The sequence below is a fragment of the Petaurus breviceps genome, unplaced genomic scaffold (genome assembly GCF_028583685.1).
Source record: "Petaurus breviceps papuanus isolate PSGF00001 unplaced genomic scaffold, PetGlider_PUasm1.0 186, whole genome shotgun sequence".
Lineage (NCBI taxonomy): Eukaryota > Metazoa > Chordata > Mammalia > Diprotodontia > Petauridae > Petaurus > Petaurus breviceps.
This window is the reverse complement of record NW_027185798.1, coordinates 14,651,645-14,677,794: the sequence shown is the minus strand read 5'-3', so window position 1 is coordinate 14,677,794 and position 26,150 is coordinate 14,651,645. Positions and strand designations below refer to the sequence as shown.

At 44.0% G+C, this 26,150-nt stretch overlaps 1 protein-coding gene and 1 long non-coding RNA gene across 2 annotated transcripts in view; both read left to right on the top strand.

Annotated features, from left to right (window-relative positions):
• The window catches only part of LOC138162044 (S-adenosyl-L-methionine-dependent tRNA 4-demethylwyosine synthase TYW1-like), a 255,701-nt gene that overhangs the window by 134,987 nt on the left and 94,564 nt on the right, over window positions 1–26,150 (top strand). Inside the window, exon 14 of the mRNA XM_069089149.1 lies at window positions 6,522–6,657. Within this exon, the coding sequence (XP_068945250.1) occupies window positions 6,522–6,657 (136 nt within the window). The remainder of the gene's footprint in view (window positions 1–6,521; window positions 6,658–26,150) is intronic.
• Window positions 19,726–24,696, top strand: LOC138162404 (uncharacterized). The gene is made up of 2 exons (XR_011168627.1): window positions 19,726–24,551; window positions 24,629–24,696. It is a non-coding gene; the product is annotated as an uncharacterized lncRNA (long non-coding RNA).

The window sequence follows — 26,150 nt, the reverse complement described above, 5'->3', positions numbered from 1 at the left end:
GCATAGTTCAGATTGTTCTCCATAATGGTTAGACCAATTCACCACTCCACCAACAATTTATTAATGTACCTATTTTCTCTCATCTATTCCAACATGTGTTATTTCTGATAGGTAAGAGGTGGTACTTCAGAGTTAACCTTTCTCTTATCAGTTGTGATTTAGAGCACTACTGTGTATTTCCTTCTATCCCATTTTCCTTCTTTCTTCCTTTTTATCCCGTCCCTCCTCAGAAGTCTGTTTTGCTTCTGACCACTGCCTCCCCCAATCTGTACTCCCCCTTAACTTTCCTCTCTCTTCCTCCCCAATATCTCTTATCCCCTTCCCCTTCTATCTCCCTATTGGGTAAGATATTTCTATATCAAACTGATTTTGTGCGTGTGTATGTGTGTATTCTTTTCTCTTTGAACCAATTCTGATGAGAGTGAGGCTCAAACATTGCCCCATCTCCCCCATTTTCCCCTCCACTCTAAAAGCTCTTCCTTGCACACCTCCTTTATATAAGAAAATTTTCCCCGTTCTGCATCTCCCTTCCCCCTTCTCCCAGTGCATCTCTCTTTTTCACCCCTACATTCTTTTTTTGGGGATCATCCCAACAAAATGGACTCACACCTGTGCCCTCTGTCTATGCATATTCCTTCTAACTGCCCACATAACATTCTTAAGAGTTACATGTGTCATCTTACCATATGGATATATAAACAGTATAACTCCTTTGAGACCCTTATGATTACTTTTTCATATTTACCTTTTTATGCTTTTCTTAAATCTTGTTTGAAAGTCAAATTTTCAGTTCAGCTCTGGTCTTTTCATTAGGACTGCTTGAAAGTCCTTGTTTTTTAAATGTCCCTGAACTGAAAATTTGACTTTCAACTGAAGGATGACACTCAGTTTTTCTAGGTGGGTTTTTCTTGGTTGTAATCTTAGCTCCTTTACTCTTTGGAATATCATATTCTAGGTCCTCTGTTCTTTTAACATGGAAGCTGCTAAATTTTGTGTGATCTTAAATATGGTTCTTTGATATTCAAATTGTTTATCTCTGGCTGCTTGCAATAATTTCTACTTGACTTGGGAGCTCTGAAATTTAAGAATATTATTCCTGGGAGTTGTCATTTTGAGGTCTTTTTCAGGAAGTAATTGGTGAATTCTTTCAATTTCTATTTTACCCTCTGGATCTAAGATATCAAGGGTGGTTTTCCTTGATAATTTCTTGAAAGATGATGTCTAGGCTCTTTTTTGGATCATGACTTTCAGGTAATTTCAGATTTCTTAAACTATATCTCCTCAATCTGTTTTTTAGGTCAGTTGTTTTTCCAATGAGCTATTTCACATTTCTTTTATTTTTTTCATTCTTTTGACTGTGTTTTATCATTTCTTGACGTCTCACAGAGTCATTAGCTTCCATTTGCCCAATTCTGATTTGTATTTATTTTCTTCAGGGGGCTTTTATACCTCTTTTTCCATTTGGTCAATTCTGTTTTTTTAGAGTTGTTTTCTTCATTAAAGAAATTTCTTCATTTTATGCCTTAAAAAAAATCAATAGGCCAATTCTTTTTTAAGGTGATATCTTTATTATTTTTTGTGTCTCTTTTATCAAGCTGTTAATTCTCTTTTCATAATTTTCTTGCAGCACTCTCATTTCTTTTCCCAGTTTTTCCACTACTACTCTTACAATTTTCTTTAACTGTTCCAGGAATTCTTGCTTACCTTGGGTTCAATGAGCATTTTTCTTTGTTGCTTTGCTTGTAGTTGTTGTCACATTGTTGCCATCTGAGTTTGTGTCTTGGTCTTCCTTGCCACAGTAGTAACTTTTTTATGATCAGGTCATTTTTGTTGTTGTTATCGATCACTTTTTCAGCCAATGTCTTGGAAATTTATGTTAAAGTCGGACTCTGTTCCCCCTGGGGTTGGGGAGGCACTGTGCCAAGCTTCAGGCTTTTTTGTGTTGCTGTTTTTAGAGCTAGTTCTGAGGGTCTGCAAGCTTTTGGTACTTCCCAGTTGGTGTGATTTGCGGAGAGGGATGGTCACTGCTCTCCTGGTCTGTGCTCTGGTCTTTACCGAGGAAGGGCTCCTACTCCTCTGCAACTGCAAGTGCTGGCACTTCTCTTTGCTCTGGAACTGCGGCCCAGGGCCCTTGCTTCCTTTTGACTGACCAGAAGGGCTCCTCTCTGCCCTGGAATTGTGACCTAAAACTGCTCGTGGTCAGCAGAGTTACCAATCAGTGCCAACTGCACCCAGTGCCAACAAAGGGTCCCCTGACCAATCCCCTTATCGTCTCTGGGCTGAGGGCCCCTGAAGCTGCTGCTACCGCTGTCACAGACTCCCTGGTGTTATGCTGCCTCTGGACCTCCTCAGTTGTCTTAGGCTGGAAAAGTATCTGCCTCTGACCTTTTGTGACTCTGCTGCACCAAAACTCGATTGAGGCATTATTTTACAGTTGTTTGGAGAGGAATGTTGGGAGAATTAAGCTGGGTTCTGGCTTGGGTCTCTGCCATCTTGGCTTTGCCTCCATAGTCTTTCCCCCTGCTTAAAAAAAAAAGAAAACCTTAAACCATCGTCAGAAATATGTATAGAACAAATTCCCTCATTGACCATATCCAGAAATGTCCGTCTCCTTCTGCCCCTGAGTCTATTGCCTCTGTCAGGAGGTGATTGTGGCTGTAGTGTGGATTTCTCATGCTGCCACCCCAGTCGTGGGACAAGCCAACCTCCCCGAATTAGTTTGTCCAGCCTGTGCTTTACCCCAGCCCTCCCATTCTAGGTTTTAGCTCTTTGGAGTTCTTGGATGCTTTGGATCCAACCACATACTTTTATTTATGGAATGTGCCATCCCTGAGAGACTTTGGGAGAAGCTCCTATGCCCACTGCCTTCATAAATTCCCTCAGCCACCCCTGACTCCTGTCAGGTTTCACTTCCTGCAGGGATCAGACTCTGGTTGTAAAGATATGACAGAGAAAAGGAATTCGCGATGCCACGTGGGAGCTCCTAGCTTCCTCTGCCTCTGAGAGGTGTGTGAGCTGAGAGCTCTTGACTCTTTGTCCTTTAAATCCACAATATGATGCTCTCCACCTGTAGCCTCCCTCCCCCATCCCATGTTACCCCTGAGCCAGCAGTGTGGATCTGCTTTTCCTAACAATAATGGCAAACATCATGCTGTTTTTGCCCCACCTGTAAGCGTGCCTGAATTGTTATTTCAGACTAAGTCATGTTTGCATCTGGCTTGGCATCTCTCCAGACACAGCTGTGTCCCTGCCCTAAAGAAGGTCACAGTCCATGGGGGTGCCTTCAGTGGCCTCCTCCTCATTAAGCTTTACTATCTGTGGCCTTGTTTTTGCACATAACCAAATGAAACCAAATGGGGTAAGTATCCTCTAACCCATGTAGCAACAGAGAACCGTCAGCTAATTACCATCATCATTGCCTTCATGAGTAGTAATTGCATAGTTGTTTTTTCACTTCAGTCTCTTTCCACTGACCAGTGCAACTGGGAATATTCTGGCCTTGTGTGTGTGGCCATTTCCCCCGTGGGATGGAACACAACCGGGGTTTTGAATAGTAGCGAAAGCCTTGGTCTTGCTGTTGCCGTGTGTTCACAGAATAAATGACTGTTAGCTTCTCAGTGATTTAAATTTATCAGTATGCATGTCATCGAAACAATCATGCTCAGATTTGTCCATTTTTTTTTAATGGAGATTGGCTTTTGGTTTGAGAACCCCGTTGTCCTTTTTTTTGTGCTCCTCATTCATCTATCCCAGGGATCAACTGTAAGCAGGTCTGAAATGTAAAATTCTATAAAGGCTTTGAGAACCTGTCACATAGGTGTTAAATATAACTGTATGGGACATTATGGTAATTTTCAGATCGTACTTTTTAATTAAAATGATTTCGTTCTGTCTTTTGGATTACAATAATAAGGCAAGACAGGCAAATGAATAGCTTCTTTCTCATGAATAGCAGTGAGGCAATTGCTAGGCAGAGATGAAATCAGGGAGGCTCAGCCTGTTCCCCTCAGACCTTCTCTTCCTTCTGCTGGCAGCCAGACCTTCCCCCTTCCCCCACACCCAGAGTTCTCTCTTTATTTCTTAGGAAGCCTCCCTATCTGAGGGAAATGTCTCCAAGGATTGCCTTCCTCTGTGCTCCTCTCTTCTCCTACCATCTGCTTCAAGGCTTACCTTGTTTGCACCATGTCAGTCTTAGAACTCATTCATAAATATGTCTTAGCTTGGATGGGATGACATCCTTTGGTAGTCTTCCTTAGGAGTGATTGTTCCAGACAGGGAGCTCTCTGGTGTGGCCATTGCCTTGGATATATGGGCGCTTCTTTTCCTCAGACAAGTACTAGAGAAGAGACTGATTGTAAAATAATCACCACTCCTGGATTCTGCTGTTCACAATGCAAGTAGTTATGATGAAATAGTTCTCATTTTACATCAGGCCTCTTCAAGATAAACACTTTTCATTGTTAGTAACAAGTATCCATTTAGGCTGGCATTCTGTAACCTTTCCATTAAAAAATAAAAATATTGTTGAGTTAAGGTAGCGTAGCTTGTTACCCAAATGGATGAGGTGTCTGTGGAAGGATGATAAGGCAGACTAATGGTTTTGAAAGTAATGGCACGCCGTTCCTTTGTGTCTTTGGCAAATGGTGTGGTTTGTTTAGAGAGATTCTGCTGCTTGGAGGAATATTCCTGAGCCTTCTCTGAGTTCCACCTGTACGTCGGCCTTGCGGATACGTTCATGTCGTTAGTTTGCAGATTTTTTCACTTGCTTACGAGATTTGTTTATTTTAACTCTCGGTGAGTGACATTCTGAATCTCCCCTTCTAAATCTGTGAGAACACAAGCATCTATTTGTGAGCATTTTTATGAGTTCAATAGTCAAAATCTTCATACTGTCCTGGGGACTCATGGGAACAGTCGATCTTGCCAGGAGGAAGCATCTCTCTCTGCACCCTCCTGGCTGAGCACATCATTTCTCCCTTGCTGAAGCACTTGTCCCCTTCCACTTTGTGTTAAGAGTGATCACTGTGTGATGGTGCCCCATGGGGACAGGAACCACATCTTGTTCTTTTGCACACCCCTGGGATGTTCCATAATCATCGTCATGTTAAGGAGCTTGATGACTCTTTGTTGAATTGAAGTGAATTGACTTGTTACTGTTGGTCTAAGAGACTTTTTCAGCAGCACCAGTTCTTGAACGTGGCATGTGTTTTGATTTGATTGACTTTTGTCTCCTGGGGCTTCTCAGCATTGCTGGGGTGCTTGCAAGTGTGCCTTGGTGGTCAATCAATAAAATAAATCAGTAAACATTTATCAAGTTCCTGCTTTGTGCCAGATACTGTGCTAAATGTTAGGGATACAAAAAGGCAGGCTCTGCCCTCAAGGACCTTACAGTCTGATGGGGGAGATCACACACACATGCGCACACACACACACACACACACACTCACACACATGCATGCACACACATGCGTGCACACACAACAAGCTATATACCAGATAAATAGGAAATAGTAAGTAGAGGGAAGGCCGTAGAATTGAGGGGTTGGGGAAGGCTTCCCATAGAAGGTGTGATTTTAGTTGGGATTTAGTTTCATTAGTTTAAAAAGGAAGTCAGGGAGATAGTAGGCAGAAACTTTGTGGGCCTGATTTCTTTTATATTGTCATACGTACAGTTCTGGGCATTACAGTTTAGGAAGGACACTGATAAGTTGCAGAGTATCCAGAGGAAGATAATGAGGATGGGGAAGGGCTCTGAGGTCCTGCCATGGAAGCATTGGTTGAGGGGACTGGCTGTGGAGGAAGAGAAGACTTGGGGGGAGGCCTTGGGTGGGGGCGGGGTGATGTCTGTCTTTAAGTGTTTGAAGTATTAGAAAAAGCTTCCCCACAGTGAGAGCTGTCCAGAAGTGGATGGTTTGCCTCAAGTGTTAGTCTTGGAGGTCTTTAAGGAGAGACTGGATGACCGTTTGTCAGACTTAGGAAAGCAATGATTCCTTGTCTGTGGGGTTGAGTTCCATGGATGCCCAGGTCCCTTTCACCTCTCAAAGTCTCTGGTTCCTTGAAGTAAGGCCCTAGTTGTCATCTCATTGCTTTTGGAAATTGGGGATGAGTCTCCTCCCCTGTGAGTCTGCTCACCAGCTCTGTAACTTTCCAAACAGAAGATCTGTCTTTGGCCATCCTTCCTTTTTCTCTTTGTATCCACAATGCTCAGCCCAGCACTTGGCCCAGAGCAAGCACGTAATAAATGCCATTTCAATTACTTCATTGCCTCATTGATTTGTTGTTGTCATCTTTCTGGAATGATTTCAGGTCTTCCTGTTACCTTTTGGGAGCAAGTTGGCAGCCAGCATTACCTTGGATAAGAGATATCCCTGTGGATTCTGGGAGAAGCTGGAAGCCCATGAACATGGAGAAATGTTTAATTTCCATTTGTTAAAAGCTCTTAACTTCAATCTCATGAAAGGCCTGTATTGAAGTAACTTTTTCCGTTTCCTTTTCCCTTTTTTTCCTTTCCTATTTCCAAGGAACCTGGAGCCAGTTACCCAGCTGTACGTTAGTGTAGATGCCAGCACCAAAGGTAGCCTGAAGAAAATTGACCGGCCGCTCTTCAGGGACTTCTGGCAAAGATTCCTGGACAGTTTAAGAGCCTTGGCTGCAAAGGTATGTGTTGAGAAAATGTCAGAGCAGTAGCTTGCACCTGTCACATCTGTTATGCCTTGTGAAATTCAACCCTGGAGCCATTACAGGTCATCTTGTCTAACCTTCTCATTATGTCAGTGGATTAACTGAGACCCAGAAACATCAAGCCTCCTCCTCAGGGTCATTCACTAAGTGGCAGTGCTGAGTTCCAAAGCCTTGTTGTCTTTTCCAAATATGGCTTTTTTTCCCCTGGGATAAGGACTGAGATGGCGCCTGGTCCTGTGATTTCAGGGCTATAAGGAACTCCCCTCCCAGTGCTGCAGGCTGACACCTCTGTAATTTCTACCTCAGAGAACTGCCTGGGCTGCTGAGGGGGGTGCTAAGACTGGCCTGGGGTCATCCAGCTGGGATGGGTCAGAGGTCTTCCCAACTCCTCAGCCAGCATGATCCCCACCATGTCTGTTCAGTTCATTACCTCACTGGAGTGTAACCATTGCCCTGGACCTTACAAGAACAATTTCCATTTTACAGATTAGGAAGGGTAAGTCTGGGCAAGCTCAAGTGACTTGTTGAGGTCCCACATTGAGGTCATAGCAGAGGCAGGACATTGGCTCTAAGCCTGGGGTCTTTCCTTACTGGTTTGCTCTTTTCCTCTCTTTGTTTTCCAAATGACTCCTCCACCTTCATCCTCCTCCTTTCTTCATCCATTCAGCCAGTGTCCGTTTGTGTGCATGTGTGTGTGTGTGTGTGTGTGTGTGTGTGTGTGTGTGTGTGTTTATGTGGGTGTGTGGGTGCATGGCACTGTGCTCATTTCCATGTGGAATACAGAGTGTGTATACTTGTGCCCTTGAAATGCTCACCATCTGGTTGTGTTGGAAAGACACAATTATCTATACACATAGGTCTGCTGATAGGGATTCTGATAAAAAATAGTTCTTACTTGTAGGGTCCTCCAGACCCTACCTATGCAGGAGCATTTCCTTACCCCATCCTGACCATCTGATTGGAGCTTGCACAGAGGCAGACAGATCTACCATCAGTCATGCTAGAAAAATTAAACCCAGACTTAGGGAGCCTCAGCATCATGGACATTGCTCTGGTCTCTGCTCCTTTCTTAGTTTATTTGTGGAGGACACTTGTGTGGAAGAGGCCTTTGTTCTCTCAGAGACCTTTGCTCCTTGTTTCCTGACCTTGAGCTCAGTCATGCCGTCTTTAGTGGTCACTGTGACTGTGGTTATATAAGTAGCCTAGAAACCCTCCTGACTTTGGTGCAATTGAAGGAGCAGAATTGGAGCCAGGGACTGTCACCTGCGGTCCAGGGATGTGGTTTTTGTATTTCCTTATAATTGGCTTCTTTTATAATCCCCCATATTTAATTTCATACACTTAAAAACGCAATTCTGAGCAGGGCTCCATGGGCTTCACCACACTGATGTCACCAAGTGATGGGGAAGCCTTGCTCTGCAGGAGGGCTTCTGAAACTGACTCATGACCCCATATGGGTTATGACCCACAGTTCAAGCAGTGCTGCTCTGGGTAAATTCCAGCACACCTGGATTTTAATTAAATCCAAGAAGCTGACATCATAGAAGGGGCCATTTACAGAGCAACTCAATGGATTTTTTTCCCTTTTGTCCAGAGCCTTCCTTGCAATGACTCTGCCATTATCATGGCAGTTGGGGCAGAGGCAGAGGGACCCCAGAGGCCATCAAGGGCCCCTTGGCTGGATTAGAAATTCTCCATGTCAGGGGAGGCCAGGTGGCTTAGCGAGTAAGAGCACTGGCTCCAGTGTCGGGATGACCTGGATCAAATCCCGGGCTCAGATACCCAGCACCACACCCAGAAATAACTGGCCGTGTAACCTTGAGCAAGTTACTTAACCCCGATTGCTTTAAAAAAAAAAAAAAGAAATTCTCCATGTGAGGTCTTCAGCATGACCTTGGTCTTGTGCCATCAATCTCCCATCTTACATGAACAACTTCAGTTCACTTTGTAAAGCTGCCCACTCTGAACATTTGCTTATGACTCCCTGAGACCGTGAGTTTGGTGACTGCCCCTTGGCTGGTGGGTGATTCCTGTGAGTTACTGACCTTCTTATGGAATGCTGTAGCCAGGAAACCCTTAGAGACCACGCATTTATCGATCAGATCTCTGCCATTTGTTAACATTCCTTCCCTTGTCTGTCTGTCATGTTCCCTCAGTGGAACATGAGCTCCTGAAGGACGGGGGCTGTGTCGTTGTTGGCTTCATATTTCCAGCTTCAATGGACATTTGCCAGGTTGGACTGAATTGGCTTGTGCTGGATTTCACAGATTGTGACAGGTGGAGGCATATCTTGAATCTGAGTCATGTGACTCTTGGAGTGGGCGTTCTCATGACGACTCTGCCATGCCTGTCACACGTGCAGGTCAGTGTCAAGCCAGACGGACTCCCAATCTGCCTTCTTTCTCTGAAGATGTATGCAGGGTCCCTGAAACTTTTTCACCGGTGTAAATGTTCAATGCCCAATCACTCCATCAGTATTCCTGTTATTGGTCACAATAGGGTTGGGAATTGGTGCTAATAGAAATCTGAGTGAGGCTTTGAGTTACTTTTCACTATTTCCCAGCCCAAACATATATTACCAGCATCATTATCATGAAACTCTAATTAGATTTGGAGAAGTCCCCTTGGGCAGTCTTGTTTGGTATCCTCTGGGATTGGACATCTGCTTTCTGTGTATTTGGTGCTGCTAAGACTGGAGCTGCTCCTTCCCCGAAGTGTCCACCCCTGACATTGGCGAGAGCTGTGCATTTTAAGAACTTTCTCCAAATGAAGCACTCAGTTAAGATGGCATCTTCTTGGATTTCTTGATGCAGCAGTTGGTACTGCAAGATGTCAGGAAAGATTGATGTTCCTGATTTTCAGAGTTCCCAAAGATAGCCTTTGGGAAATGTAGTCCTTGAATTACAACTGGCAACAATCTTTATTAGGACAGTAATCTGATGGGTTTAGGTTGATGCAAAAATACACAGATTTTATTTGTTTTAATAGAATGGTATAGCAAATACAGGGTTCCTTCTGAAATTTGTATTTAAATTTTATTTACTTTTCTCTGGGGAGAGAGTGTCATTCAGTTAATTAACATTTCTTAAACATCCACTGTGTGCTAGACTAAGAGCTGGGGATACAAAAAGAAGCTAAGGTCAGGCCCTGCCCACAAGGAGTTTACAATCTAAGGGGAGACAACAGGCAAACAACTGTGTACAAATAAGCTAAGGATAGAGTTGGCTGGTAGCCTGTGGGGGAGCTTTAGGAAAGTAAGAGTTTTTACCAAATGGCTCAAGAGGAAAACACTCCATTTCCATGAAATGAATGCCCCAGAAGCAGAAGAGGGTGGGCTTCTCTCTCTGTCCTTCTGACTGTTGACAGTCAGCTGCTTTTGTTTCTTTTTTTTTTTTAAGCAATTGGGGTTAAGTAACTTGCTCAAGGTTACACGGCCAGTTATTTCTGGGTGTGGTGCAGAGTATCACAGCCCGCATTCGATCCCAGGTCATCCCGACTCTGGAGCCGGTGCTCTTACTTGCTGAGCCACCTGGCTGCCCCTAAGCAATCGAGGTTAAGTAACTTGCTCAAGGTTACACGGCCAGGTGTTTGTGGGTGGGTGCTGAGTGTCTGAGCTCAGATTTGATCCCAGGTCATCCCGACTCTGGGGCCGGTGCTCTTACTCGCTGTGCTGCCTGGCCCCAGCTGCTTTTGTTGCTAGAGGCTCCTCTTTTCACACCGTTCCCTCTGTGAGTAGGAAGGGGTGAAATACAGTGGACATTGTATGGGGCTAAATACTTCAGTCAAGGTGAACAGAGCGAACAGATGTGTTCCTGTATTTTCCCTCCAAAGACAGCTTCTGTCATAGAGGCATCTTCTAGGACCAGAAATCTCTTAGGTATAAAACTCTAACCACCATCCAGCTTGGGCCATTGACTTTTATCAGCAGTGTGACCCAATTTATTTTTGCCAATGTCCCATCACATCAAGGTCATGACTTGGTAGGACATTCAGGTATTTAATCTTGTTTCAGCCTTTTATAGTTAAGACAGCTATTCCCAAGACTTCAGTAAATATTTTCACCCTCTATAGAAGGGAAGGATGTTCTTTTGCTCCCCGTGCATTGCTGGATGTCCAAATTTGTATAGTAGCACTGTTTCTAGAGAATTGAGCTGGTAGGTATCACTGATAAATGTGCCTGCTGAGTGGGTTTCTTTCTAAGGCTTAGATGTTAATCGGGACAGGACAGCCAAGGTCTGAGTCTACAAACCAAACTCAGTGCTATCACACATGGTTCATAACTAGCTGATGTCTTAGTGGTCAACTGCTGGGGGTTTTCTTGGAAATTGCAACATGGAAGGTTTGTTAGAAAGCTGAGTTGGGCATCTGACTCAAGGTGCCATGTTATAGTGGCCAGAGGGCAGCTTCTGGTTAGAAGACTGAGGGAGTCTCAAATCCCAGCTCTGACCTGGGGTAAGAAGCCCCAGAGCCTTTCTGAGCTCAGTTTCCTTATCTGTCAAATGAAGGAGTTGGATTAGCTGATCTTTCAGGCCATTCCAGCTGTAAATGTTGGTGTGTGTACATGTAGATGTGTGTGTGTAAGGGTTACAAAGGGAGAGAGGGATAAAGAGAAAGGGAAGGGAGAGAGGATGGAGGGTAAAGGGGGACGAGAAACAAAGGGGAAAAGGGAAGGAGAGAGAGAATGAATACATGTTTAAGGGTGGGGGGAAGGTATACAGTTGTTTTTCCCCCCTTTCTCTAAGCAAGGACATTTGGACAGGCTTTTTAACAGCTTCTCAACTTCATTACATTTTTTTGAGTTGGGAATGATTCCATGAGCCCAGCTTCCTTCTCTCTGATGCCTTCTCTTCCAGGGGAATGACCACTGGGTGAAGGGTGAGCTCCTTTTCCCCCTCTCTCCAGCCTTTCAGACCATGAGCAGCAGGCCCATATGAACTTGGTTCCCATTTAACTCAGGACTGTAGTTTTGTCATTTTCAGAATGTGTTATGTGCCATCTTTAATGTGATAAAGGGAAAACTTTTATTTAACTAATCACTCCTCCTTAATCTTTATTCAGCCTTGGAAATGAATGCTTCAATTTGAGAAACACGATGGTATCAACATGAGGGGGAAAAGGAGGCAGATTAAGACGGACTTGAAATTCTTTCAAAAATAGCCTATGGCAGCTTAAATAATTGTTGGTTTTAGGGCCACATTTTTTAAAACTCAGTATTGGATGGTCTAATAAATGGCAGATCGGAGTCAATTGAATGGGGCAACTAAACTGGGACTTGGGTTTTTATAAATGAAATAGACTTTTGTTGTCATTCATTTGTTTTTCAGTCATGTCTGACTCTTTGTGACCCCATTTGGGGTTTCTTGACAAAAATACTGGAGTGGTTTGCCATTTCCTTCTCCAGCTCATTTTGCAGATGAAAAAACTAAGGCAAACAGGGTTAGTGACTTGCCCAGGGTCACACAGCCAGTCTGTATCTGAGGCTGAATTTGAACTCAGATCTTTCTGACTCCCTGCCCAGTGGCTCTGTGTACTGCACCACCTACCGGCTCAAAATAGATTTTATATGGGGCTATAGATTTAGTCAGTCAGTCAACAAACATTTATAAAGTACATACTATATGCTAGGTACTGGGCTAAGCACTGAGGATACAAAAAGAGGCAAAGCCCTCAAGGAGCTTACAGTCTAATGGGAAAGACAACATGTAAACAAATATGTACAAGGTGAGCCGTACACAGGATAAATGGAAATGATTAATAGAGAGAAGGCACCAGAATTAAGAAGGGCTGGAGAAGAGACTTTCGTGGGGACTTAAAGGAAGCCAGGGAGGTGAGTAGTTGGAATGGAGGAAGGAGAGCATTCCAGGCATGAGGGACAGCTCGAGGAAATGCCTGGAACCAAGAGATGGGAAATCTTGTTTGTAGAATAGGCAGGAGGCTGGTGTCACTGGATTGGAGAGTATGTGTCAAAGAGGAAGATGCAAGAAGATTGGAAATGTAGGAGGGGGCTTTGAATGCCAAGCCGAGTGTTGGCCCCTGGAGGCAATAAGGAGTCAGTGTGTGTGAGACAAGGTCAGACCTGTGCTTTAGGAGAATCACTTTAATGGCTGAATAGAGAATGGACTAGAGTGGAGAGAGACCTGATGCAGGCAGGCCCACCAGCAGGCCATGGCAGTGACCCAGGTGTGCGGTGATGAGGGCATGCACCAGAGGAGAGAAGGGGGTGTTTATGAGAAGTGTTGCAAAGGGGAAATCATCAGACCTTGGCGCCATATTGGATGTGGAGCATGAGAGAGAGTGAGGAATTCAGGATGACTCCTAGGCCGTGAGCCGCGAGCTGCGAGCCTGCGGGATGGGGAGAATGGTGTTGTTGTCTGCAATAACAGGGAAGGCAGGAGGAGGGGATGTGGGGAGACGGGTGAGTTCAGCTTTGGGCATACTGAGTTTACATCCAGTTGGAGATTTCTGGAAGGCAGTTAAAGGTAATAAAAGGACTAAAGGGAACCTTGCCACCCACTTGACTCAGAGTTCTTCACCAGCAGTCCATGAGCTTGTTTTTATAATATCCTGATAACTGTATTTCAATATAATTGTTTTCCTTTGAAATCCTGTGTATTTCATTTTATGCATTTAGAAACATGATTCCAAGAAGGGATCCATTGGCTCCACCAGACTGCCAGAGGGATCCAGGTGCAAGAGAGATTAAGAAGTCCTGGTTTAGTCCAAGAAGGAAACTGAGGCCCAGAGAGGATGGGTTATTTATCCAAAATCATATAAATAGTAAGGTACCAAAGTTGGCATTTGGACCCATGTCTGTTGACTGTAAAGCAAGAGTTCTTTACATTATGCTATGCTTTCTAGTACACATATACAGACGCGTACATACATACGTATGTATACAAGCCAAATATATAAATAAGGGTTTGTCTTTTTTAGGTTGGGGTTGAAACAAATTTAACTTGTGTGCTATGTCATATTTCTAGGCTTGTAGAGAGAGAAGAAGCTTTTAACAGCTTAAAAAAATTTCAGATTGGGAGAAGAAAATGAATGAACCTCATAGACTACTTTGATGGTTGGGATTTGTTATAATTCTAGGTATATGATATTGCGCAAGACTATATTGAATGTTAAATACACAGATCGACCAAACTGCTCATGGATGGTGATGCTGGATGGATTTAATGGGGCTCGCTTACCCGTTTTCTGCTCATCTCCTCCTGAATCTAACCTCCTTGAGTTTACTGTAAGAAGTCACTTTATAGTCTCCCTTCTCTCCTCACCCTCCATCAGTAAACATAGGTGCCCTGTAAGAAAATTCATTGAACGGAACCAGGCAAGTGAACCTGGATGCTTTGTCCCTCCTATGAGTTGTCCACATGAAATTGGGTAGATGCATCAGCAGAAGCCACGGAGGTGACCAAATGAAGTCAGACTGGGAGCTTTGCTGACCCCAAGGGTGGCCGTGTCTCAGGTTTGGACGCCAGCTTTGTCACTTGTAGAAGTCCTTGGGCATTTCTCTCTTCTGTGGCCTGGGCCTTCATCATCACAAATCACTCCCAGTTTCTTAGGAGGCACACCTCAGAAAATCTGCTGGGTTGCCAAGTAGGAAGGAAACCTTCCCACAGCTTTCAGACTGAATATCTGAATCCACTTAATGCTTGACTGAAAAAGGGTTTAAGGAGCCGGGCTGGGCTTCCCTTGTGTTGGTGGGTAGTGAGGATGCTCAAGTTTGGAGCTCAGAGCTCTCCCTCAAACCCAAGCCATTGTTTGTGTTTTTCTAAAGCTCTCCCTGCACTTGGCCAATGGATAAAACTCACAATTGCTTTCCTCCTATTCAGTTTTTGTTCAAGGTAAAAACAAGATCTCATGAATTTGAATTGACACTATAAATCAATCGAGTTCCTGGGAAACGATTTCCTTCTCTTGTAGCTACAAGATAAATTATGAATGGCTCTGTGTCTGTGGATTTCCATGATTTGGGATGTTACCTTAGAAATACAGTTTGAAATAAAAATGGAAGAAATCTGCTTCTCTTCTCTCTAAGATGCAAGTGATGTCTGCATATCTTTTTTTGTCCCCCGTCACGCCATTTATGTAGGTAGATGCCACACATTTCCCTGTCAGGTAACATGAAAGCTCTTTGAGAGAAATGATTGTCTTTACCTTTGTGTTCCTGCGGTGCCTAGCTCAGTGTTGAGTAAATGCTTGTTGAATAGAAGGAGCTGAATTTCAAAGTCTGTCATGTGAGCTTATAGTCAGAGGTAGCTGAATGTCACCGTGTATAGAGGGTTGGACTCAGGAGCACCCGAATTTGAATCTGGCTTCAGACTCGACCCTGGGCAGATCAGTTAGTCTGCCTGCCTTCGTTTCCTCCTCTCTCAAGTGGGGATAACAGCAGCCTCTGTATCCCAGGGTTGTTATGAAGATCAAATAGAAAAACACATAAAGTGCTTTGCACACCTTTTAACGGGAGCCATCACTGCATTATTATGAATGGGAGCTATTATTAAACTCGTCATTCTTGTTGCGGACAGTGGCTCACAGTCCTACAGAGGTTATTTTACAGCCACAAAAATCAGTGTTTGAACTGTTGGCTAAGAAGTCTTGGAATGGTCTTCCTCTTCGGTCTGCAGCCATAATCGTGATAGTTCTGTGGATTAGCAGCTGTCTGGGTCCTGGACAGCGTCCAGGTGTTCTTCTCACCAATGTCCCTATGAGTTCGGTCCCTTAGAAGGGACCTACCTTCACGAGACATTCCTGGAGAGCTCTGGGCCTCACATCTCCACTCTGCCCGCAGCCTGGCTCATGCTCTCTGAATTACAGTAAGGGCCTCAGTTCTTCCCGGCTGCCTGAATTGAACTTGGTTCTGGCAGACGCCTGTGTTTAGAGGGTGTGAGGAGAATGGGGTGAAGTGAAAGGGCCTGCTCAGGACTAGAGGAGGCTTCGGGGCCAGCTCGTATTTTAAGGAAATCCAAGTGTAAAATCTGCAACAGATGTTGAAATCAGTAACCAACTCTGTGTCACTTTCAATTTAGAAAACTGTCTAGTGCATCCACGGCCACTTTTCTGTCACCAGCTGTTTGCTGCTGCTAATGGCACCGCTGACAAGATTCATTGATGTAATCATTTTGAATCCAAGCAAGCTGAATGTCACAAGGAGAGGTGCAGTATTTAGTTAAATAAGGTAATTTTTGCCTGCCAAAGTTTAAACAAACTATTCAGCAGGCAGCAGAACATTAACAACAAGTTGCAAATTCCAGTTTTCTTTGGTAGATTTTTGTTTCTGGCTTTGTTTCTTTTTGCATCACCTTCATTTATGAATTTATTCTTCCCTCTCCTGTCCCCAGAGAATTATCCTTTGTGACAAAGAACAAAAGAGAAGGGAAGAATTGCAGTAACAAAACTAACCAACTCGTCAGCCAAGCCCGATAGTACATGTTGTATTCCGCACCCAGAGTCCTCTGCCTCTGCAAAGATAGAGGGAGGTGCATTTTCTCATCCTTCCGTCCCCGGCAAAGCTGGATCCTTAAACTGCGCAGCATTCAGGTGGCTTTTCTTTCTCTCTTTCCATTTACATTGTTGTAGTTTCCCAGTTCTCTTTATTTCACTTTGAATCGCTTTGTCTCTGCATGCCCCTCCTCTTCTGAATTCTTCATATTCACTGTTTCTCACTGCCCGGTAACATTCCACGGTGCTCATGGCCCACGTTTGTTTGGTCATTTCCCAGAGGATGGGAAGCTTCTTTGTTTACAGTTCTCAAAAGGGCACGGACACTCTATTGACTTTTTTATTATAATTCCACATCGATTTCCTGGGTCGTTGGACCGGATCACACCCAGCTTTGATAGCATTGTGTCCCCAGGTTAGACTTTGCACAGCTCCTCTGACATCAGCCACACAAAGACTTTTACAAATCTGTAAATTTCCTGTCTTGCTTATGTAATTGGCCCTGCGCCCTCTTTCTGAAGCAAAATGAAAGGTGTTTATTTAGGTAAAATGGAAAAACAGTTTTAAGGTAGGCACCAGATTTTTCTTAGGTGTTTTTCTAGACCTGTTTTCTTATTCCCATATCTCATCCCAAACACTGGGCTTAAAATGAAGGGGAGAACTAATTTAAGCATCTTTCTCCATTGATTTTTACCGTGAGGAGAGGAGCGGAGAGAAGAGAGTGGAGGGAGGGAGAGAAACGTGACTTGGCAATAAAGATGATGTGAAAACAGAAGGCGGTCCACAGACCTGAAGAAGGACGGCCTCTTCCCTGCTCTGGCTTTTTCTGGAGAGCACCTGGCTTCTGTGGCCTGGGTTCTGTGGCCGTGTGGAGTTTTCAGTCTTTATCTCCCCCCCGATTCCCTTTGTTAAGCCAGGTAGGTGGGGAAGACACCACGATAGTTTCCTTCCTACTCTTGCCCTTTCCCCTCCCCATTCACATTGGAACTTTTGGGGTTTTGTTATTTTTATATCTGCCTGGCCTTAGCACCTGCCTGAGCCTCAGTCAGCACTTAATAAGCTTATCCATTGATTGGTGACGGAGTAATCCGTGTAACTACATTGCTCGGAGCCCCGCCCTGGCGCCCTGACCCATTCCCCTCAGGATGAAATGCCGACGGCCGACAGCGTTCTGGGCCTCCCACACTTTGGCAGCAGCATTTCAGGGCGTTCTCTCTTACCTGCTCTCCCCCTCCACGTCGCCCTCCCTTTCCTTTCAGAAGCCAGAGACCCCTCGTCTGCCCCTGACATCTTCCCCTCCCTCTAGAGTTCAGTCTGGTTGCTCCCTCCAACCAGTCGTCTCTTGATCTTCCCTCGCTTGAGGTCTGGAAGGTCAGGCCACTCTCTGGTCCATCTCTTCCCTGCCTTCCCTCCCTAGAGTTACTCCATTACGCGGCTCGTTCCTCCTTCTAGTGCCTAACTCAGTGCCCTCCTTGCACATAGTAGGCATTTAATCGTATTGAGTCAAGCTGAATTAATTTGCCTTAATGGCCTCTAATAAATATGGTTGAAATTTGTACTCTTTTGAAGACTCTGAATTGAAGTGTTTGGAGTCAGGAAGATCTGAGTTCAAATACTGCCGCAGATCCTCCCTGGCAAGTCACTGACCTTCTATCAGCCTCAGTTTTCACATCTATAGAATGGAGTTAGTAATAGTAATACCTCACAGGGTGGTGGTGAGGATCCAGCCAGAGAACATCTGTGAAGGAGCTTTGGAAACCTTAACGAGGGTTTTAGCTGTTACAGAAACCGGCGGAATTAGGAAAGTCAGCCAGTGGTGGCCATTTTGATTTTAATATATGAATCTCCTGAGAAAAACTGGCCACAAGCTTACGAGCAGGTCTGTTCACCAAAGGTGATTTTAACATTTCCCGTATTTCACTTTCTTCTGATTACGGATGTTGTTGCCCCATAATGGTGAACGGCGTTCTAGTGTGGCTCCATTTGATAATGGCTAAAATAATGAAGGCCTGGTTTTTCTAATAACAGTTATTCCTCAGCTGACCAAGGTATATGTTTAATCTGTCTTGTCATGTTTAATTGGGCCTGAGTATCATTATGTGCTCTTTCCGGGTACAAAGGAGTAGGAGAAGCTAAATTTTGGTAGGGGAGGACGTGAGATTTATAGACGATTACTATAGATACACTCAAAAGTGAGTCAGCACTTATGGAGCATGTAATGAAATAGTCGTTCTAGCCACACGCTTTGAAAGGACCCTCTTGGGCTAAAAACACACAGAGCATGATTTATAGGATGAGCCCCAAAGCCCTGATCAGCTCAAGGAGGGAGTTCTGATTTACCCTGGATAGTACAGAAATCAGGGGCTCTCCTGCCCCTGTCAGGAGCAGGAATAGTCAGAAATAATTTAATTTTTGAAAAATCACAATTTTACAATGAAATGTTTCTAGGCTCTTTTTTCTTTCTATAGGTAAGGAATTCATTTAAAATAAATTATTTTCAAAGTCTCCAGTGTATTTTCTGATGAAATCAGCCTTCATTTGAAAATGATGATGTGCAGTCTTGTATTGTTTGCTAATCGTTTTCTATATGCCCAGTCTCATGTCTTCATCAGATAAATAGGTAGACAGACGAAGCATTTATTAAATGCCAGCTCTGTGGCAGAAATTGTGTTGTCTTCTGGGATACAAAAGCGGCAAACCAGTCCCTGCTGTCAAGGAGCTCATAGTCTAATTGAGGGAAGACAGCACATGAAGAAGAGAAAGGAGAGGGGGGAGCTCAGTGACGTGCTGCTGCGTGCCAGGGGAAGTGAGCTGGGATGCAGGGCCAGAGCCCAGGTTGAGAGAAGGCATGGAGAGTATGGAGGGGCTGGGATAAACCAGGCCCGTCAAGCCTGTGCCCAAGTGTTCCTGAACCACGTGAAGATGGCATTGGGAAATGCTTAACAAAATAAATAAAAAATAGTACAGCAGAGGTACCGTTAATTTAATTTGTGGTTTTCTAAGTCAGTATGTGTAGGACCCACAAAGATCTTTTCCTCTCAGAGTTTGACCCCACTGAGCTAGACTGTAAACTGTTTAAAGACAGGAGCCATACAGTGGATTGATGCTTTGGAAAGAGTGTCAGGCTAGGAGTCGGGCACTGGGTTCAAGCATGCCTTTTATATGTTCCTTACCAGTTGTAGAAGCTTGGGCAAGGCACTTATTCTCTCTGAGCCTCAATTTTCCCAAATATGGGACTAATGATACCCGTCAGTTCCCTGCTGCCAAAAGTTAGCATTTTTCTTCTGCTTGATGCTTCATCTGTACCCTGGGACCAGATGGCCCTTTCACTGCCCTCTGGCATAATGAGATGGGGCACACATTTCCATGATTCAGCACAACCTCTGGCTGAACATTGTGATTGTAGAGATAGTACAGTGAGTGACGTCACAACAGGTCAGGTTGTGTGCTTGGTGATAGGATTCCTGTGTGTGTGTTACACGGGTCAGTTTTGTGGGATGTGACCAAATTTTTGATGCTTTGCAAATGACCAGATGGACAGAGACAGAAAGAACCATATCCAAAATGACCTGGTCTGTGAGGTCTCCTTTGTGTTTCCATGATCTCTTTGGGGATGCTCTGTCTCTGAGGACAGGTACACCCTTTTCAATCTGTCCTTCCCTGTTTCTTCCCTTCAGCTTTTGACACGGTTAGCTCTCAGCTCTCTGAAGAAAAGCCACCCCTCGATCCTCCTGCCCCCCTCATGGTTTTGTGTTATCTCTCTTCTGTGTCTGCCTACGCAGTGTCCCAAGCCTGTCTTCCAATTCTCTCTCCCATCTCTCTCACTTTTAGCGTTAGAATCACCTGGTTTGTCTTTGCTTCTTCTCTTTTTGTCTTTTTTTTGGGTAAGGGTATAACTGGGAGTTCCTGCTAAGGAAGCCCCCTCCATCAGTGTGGTGACACTTGCCACTTGGTCTTAGAGACTTTCTGGGGGACCCTGAGAGCTCAGGTAACTTGCCCTGGGTCACACAGCCTGGATATGTCAGAGGCAGGATTTGAATTCTGATCTTCTCGACTCTGAAGCCAGCCCTCCATCCACTGTGCTGCACTGACTCTCTCTACCACTCTTTCTGAAATTGGTATAGTTTCTTTATATTTCTTAAATTGTGGATTCCCTCATTATTGATAGTAGGTAAAATTTTTGCTCTAAGATCATTGCTTTCCCATTATTCTCCCCTCCTTTCTTCTTAAATGGTCAGTTTCTCCTGGGCTAGCACTGCATCGCTACGCGGTTTGTCTTGTGGACAGTTTTAAGCACTTGTCCTTGGAGCTTCAAGGCCTGGTCATGTTTCAAAGGCTGCCTTGAAGTGGACATTGCTTTCTATGAGCTCCTCACATTCCATAGGACTTAAAAATGTCCTTTTAAAGGGTTTAATTAGTATTCTCAAGAATAGATAAATGTGTGATTTTTAAAACCGTGTATCTGTCATACTTCATTTCTTCTGATTACGTGTCATCTGGCTTGAGAACCTGGCCATGATCCCGATGGCTCTCTCTTGGGCTCTCGCCTGTCTTTCTTTCTCCTTGGTCTGGTGGAGTCTGGCCCTGATGTGGCCAGGAGGTGTCAGTTTGAAGGCTTTTCCCCCCTCTCTGGGTTGTTTGTATCTCTAAATAATTGCTTGCTTTTGAGGATTCTGGAGTTTTCTTGAGTAGTTTCCTTTAGACAGGTAGCACTTGTAATTCTTTCCATTTCTGCGTCTTTGAGGCTGTCAGTGACATGCTGTGTCTTGACTTATCTTTGAGATCTGTCGCTTCTGTTTGCCTTGCTTTAAACGATCTTAAAAGTCGAGGTATTTCTGGAGATTGTTTTCTGCTTTGTCTGCATCTCTGTTGGCAGCTATTTTGTTTTTACCCACAATAAATCTAATGCTCGTTGCTTCTATTGATCTTTTTAAGTTTTCTATTATAGTTTTCATTTTGGTCAGATTTTTCATGATTTCATCCAGGGTTTTAAAAAAGCAATATAAGATTCTAACTTCGGTTCTTCTTATGCTGAAAAAAAATCATGTAAGTTCTTATTTCTGTTTGTGATCATCTTTGCTTTGTTGTGTTTTGTTTTTAGAGGGAGCAAAGCAGAACCTGTGATTATGTTAAAGTAGAGCACTCTCGGTGAGAAGAGTCCCCCCGCTAATGCAGATCCTGAGCTGTTCTGCACCTGAGGGCTCCATCGTCCCCGGGGTGGGGGTGGGGGAAGGATTTCTTTGTTCAGGTCCCATAGGCCTTTTGTGTCAGAGATTGGGCTGAACCTCACTTACTTCTGTCTTAAGGTCTGGTCTCTAGCTTGCTGCCTCTTTGCTTTTGATTTTCTTAATGCTTGCTAAAGTTTTAAAAATGTGCAATTTACCTCTTTGACTTACTTAGCTATTTATCATTTGGAATATCATTCCTGTCTTTGCAGCATCCCCCATAGACATCTTTCCTCCACTCACATGGGCACCATTCTGGTACAGGCCCTCGCTGCATATACATAGACTATTGCAAAATTGTTACTCGGCGGTTCCCCACCTCATGTTTCCCCATGCTAATCCATCTTCTCTCCAGCTGCCCAAGTGATCTCCCCAAGATACATGTCTGGGGGCAGCTAGATGGCTCAGTGAATAGAGCACCGGTCCTGGAGTCAGGAGGACCTGAGTTCAAATCCGGGCTCAGACACTTGACACACTTACTAGCTGTGTGACCTTGGGCAAGTCACTTAACCCCAATTGCCTTACCTTCCCTCCTCCAAAAAAACCCCCAAAAAGCAAAAAAAAAAAACCCCAAAGATACATGTCTGACCACATAGCCCCCCTACTCAACAATTCCCAGTGGCTCTCTATTACTACAGAATCAAATATAGCATCCTCTGTTTGACATTGAAAGCCCTTCACAATCAGGCCTTGTCTTACCTTTCCATTGGTTTTACAGGTAACTCTCCTCCACACACTTTGCAGTCCAGTTGTACTGGCCTACATGCTATTCCTCACACAAATGCTTCATGTCTTTGTCGTTTCCCTGGCCGTCTCCCCAGTCCTGGAATGCTCTCCCTCCTCCTCCTGGGCCCCCTTCCAGGACTTCTTTCAAGACTCAGCCCTAACCCCCTTCCTGGTGTCCCATACCCCCACCCTCCCAATAGAGCCTTCTCTCTACTCTGCTTGTTTCTTCTGTCTCTGTGGTTGTTGGCATATTCTCTGCCCCGTTAAGAGTGTGAGCTCCTTGAGGACAAGGACTGCTTTTTGCCTTGCATCGTATTCCCAGTACTCAACCCAGGGCTTGGCACACAGTAGGTGCTTAATAAATACCTTGGCTGTTGCATTTGCTTCATGAGTTTTACTTGGTATCAAAGTTCTTTTTGCTGTGTTGATCTTGGAGAAGAGGAGACCGGATGAGGACAGGATAGCTATCTGCAAGTCTTCATATAAGCTTCTTTGTATTCCCAGAGCCTAGCCTAGCGGTTTCCATATCGTAGGCACTTAACAACTGTTTGGTGAATTGAAATTGAATATAGGTCCAATAGACAGAGTATATTCCAGTTAAAACCCCCCAAATAATCCTACACTGAGGTACAAGAGATGCAGGTACTTTCCTAGAGCCATTGAGTGTGTTCAGAGGGAGATGCTTTCCTTTGCCTCTGAACGGTAGAAAAAGGAAAGAGATGCCATTTCTATATGGGCACCAGGGAAATGAATTAGGAGACACTGATAAATGCCTACCTATAGATAGGGTTGTTGAGATTTTAGAGACTTGTGTAGTTTAGTTTATGAGAAAATAGTGAATGGCTAATTAAAAATGGAGACATATCTTGAAGTCAACCTGATAAGACCTTCTTTTTTTCTGAATTCATCACATGTGCTAATATTTAGCAAATGATTTTTGAATTGGCTAGAGGAGGAGTCAGGAGAGCAGTGCTTCAGGATAAGATCTGTTTTGCTCCAGCCTTAACACAGTCTTCTAGTTTTATCTGATCATTTAATTCATCTCTACTTTTAAAAATTCTCCTTATTGAGTTTGTATTCTGTGCTATGTAGCAAAGGTATAATTTTGGTTGAAGAATTGGTGCTTAAACTTCAGCAGTTAGAATTCTTTTTGAGGGATGCTGTACTCTGTCATTAACCCTGGATATTTGATACCTCTTGGTTTCTTGTGAAAGTCCTATTCTCCAGGGTGTTATCAATGGTGTTCAGTGGCCTTGGGCCCTAGAGAGTTATGTCAGTGGAATGCCAACCCTGGTGGTCTTCTTACCTTTGAACTTGACTTTGTGTTAGGAAATATAGTCTGTGGATGAGACTGTCTTTCTTCAAAGATTCTTCCCACCAGAAAGTTCACCACCATATGAGGAAAGATTTTGGCCATGGCAGTTCATATAAATATCCCCCCATGTGTGGTAAGACTATTTGTGCCAGTGAAATGGAAGATCTTGAAGTTTGTTGAAGTATTTGCTGTGCCTTTTTGGGAAACCTATTAGTGTGTCTGGTCATGAAAGGAAAATTCAATGCTGTAAAGATCGGTATTGCATAGGAACCTGGAATGTAAGATATATGAGCCAAAATAATCTGGATGTGGTCAAATGAGAGATAGATTAAACATGGATATCATTGACCTTAAATGGAAGGGAATGGGTGAATTTAATTCAGGATGAATTGGTGAATCTTAATTCATTACATATACTATTGTGGTCAAGAAGAAATGGAGTAGACCTCATAGTCAATGACAGAGTGAGAAAAACCATACTGGGGAATAATCTCAAAAATGACAGAATGATATCTGTTCAAGGCAAACTGTTCAGCATCTGTAGCAGCAAGCACCCCAAGCGTCCTCAGGGTTTGCAGCTACCACAGGTTCTTGGATCTGCTTTGTTAAAGGAAAGCAACTCAAAATGGGTTAACAGGCTTACTTTAATCAGTCAGACACATATCGTTTACCTTGTTCAGGAGAAAAGGTCAGCACCCTGAACCTCAAAGTATACAGGCATAATTATCAAGACAGAAACATCAAGTAGACAGATTTCCAAACTGTCCAACCATTACATCCATACCCAGTCAACATCTGGGTTTCCACATTCTGGGTTTTTCAAAGCCGGGGGACTCTCAACAACGGCTTCCCAAAATTCAGATCAAATCACAGAACACTTCTCAAAGTGAGTCCCAAAACAAAGCCTCACATCAGGGCTTATATAGCTTTCTCCTGGCTCAGAGAATGTAACAACCTTATTGACCCACTGGCCAATCAAAAAGTATCTACTGAAAAACAAGCCTCCCTCCCCAGGCTTCTGGTGCACTTTAGCCTAGGGGCAGGGAAGATCTTTAAAATTTACATTCGCATTACATTCGGCCCCAAGATCTTTCATGCCCATAGCATAGACAATTTACTTTTGAATTAGCACTGAACATTTCTTAGGTCACATTTTCAAAGTACAGAACTAAAGTTACCAAAGTGGCCACTGGCCCTTAAACAAACACAAAGTACATTCTTAGGTTACATTTTCAAGGTACAGAACTAAAGTTACCAAAGTGGCCACTGGGCCTTAAACAAACACAAAGTACATAGCATTATCACTTCAATTCAGAACAAGAGTTCAAATAAAGTTCTGGGGGGAGGGGAGTGTCCTTCCCCTCACACAGCTCCAGCCCCAGCTTCCAAGCACAGAGAGGGGGCTGGGCAACAAAACCAACAAGGTGGGGTCCCTGGGGATCCAAGGCACTTCATCCCACCCACCATAGTCACAAGTCCATCCTCCCCCTGGGTCCCAAACTGTGGGATGCAGCCAGGAAACACATTCAGTGCCCCTGCTTTGCTGCTCAGTTCTTATCTTTTCCTGTGGCTGAATTCCGAACTCCTGGGTTCCTTCTCCTCCCGCAGGCAGCAGCCGCTCCTGGCTTCTGCCCAGGTCCCGATGCAGGCAGCTCACCATTCCTGCTCTCAGCTCAGCGAAGTTTGCATGCAGGCCACTCTTCTCTCCTGGTCCATGGCTCCACAGAGTCACAGCTACCACAACTGGGAAACAAACAATTATCCCAGCCCCCATACTTTCCTTTTACTCTGCAGATCCTGTTCGTGACGCCATTTTGTAGCAGCAAGCACCCCAAGCGTCCTCAGGGTTTGCAGCTACCACAGGTTCTTGGATCTGCTTTGTTAAAGGAAAGCAACTCAAAATGGGTTAACAAGCTTACTTTAATCAGTCAGACACATATCGTTTACCTTGTTCAGGAGAAAAGGTCAGCACCCTGAACTTCAAAGTATACAGGCATAATTATCAAGACAGAAACATCAAATAGACAGATTTCCAAACTGTCCAACCATTACATCCATACCCAGTCAACATCTGGGTTTCCACATTCTGGGTTTTTCAAAGCCGGGGGACTCTCAACAGCGGCTTCCCAGAATTCAGATCAAATCACAAAACACTTCTCAAAGTGAGTCCCAAAACAAAGCTACACATCAGGGCTTATATAGCCTTCTCCTGGCTCAGAGAATGTAACAACCTTATGGACTCACTGGCCAATCAAGAAGTATCTACTGAAAAACAAGCCTCCCCCACCCCAGGCTTCAGGTGCACATTAGCCTAGGGGCAGGGAAGATCTTTAAAATTTACATTCTTATTACAGCATCATAGTAATACAAGTCTATGCCCTATGAACAACTACAACATCTTCTAAAAATAAAACAAAAAAAAATCACATTCATCATCATAAATTGGCATGCTAAAATAGGAAAACAAAAACAATAATTGGAATGACAGGTAAGTTTGGCCTTGGAGAAGAAAACAAAGCAGGGAAGAGACTAATAGAGTTTTGTCAAGATAACTCTCTGGTCACAGCAAACACTCTTTTTCAACAACCCACAAAATGACTCTACGTATGAATATCACGAGTTGGTCAATACCAAAATCATATTGATTGTAAGCTTTGCAGCCAAAGGCGGAGAGGCTCTATACAGTCAATTAAAAAAAGACCTGGAGCTGACTATGGCCTGATCATGAGCTTCTTATTGCAAAATTCTGGCTTAAGTTG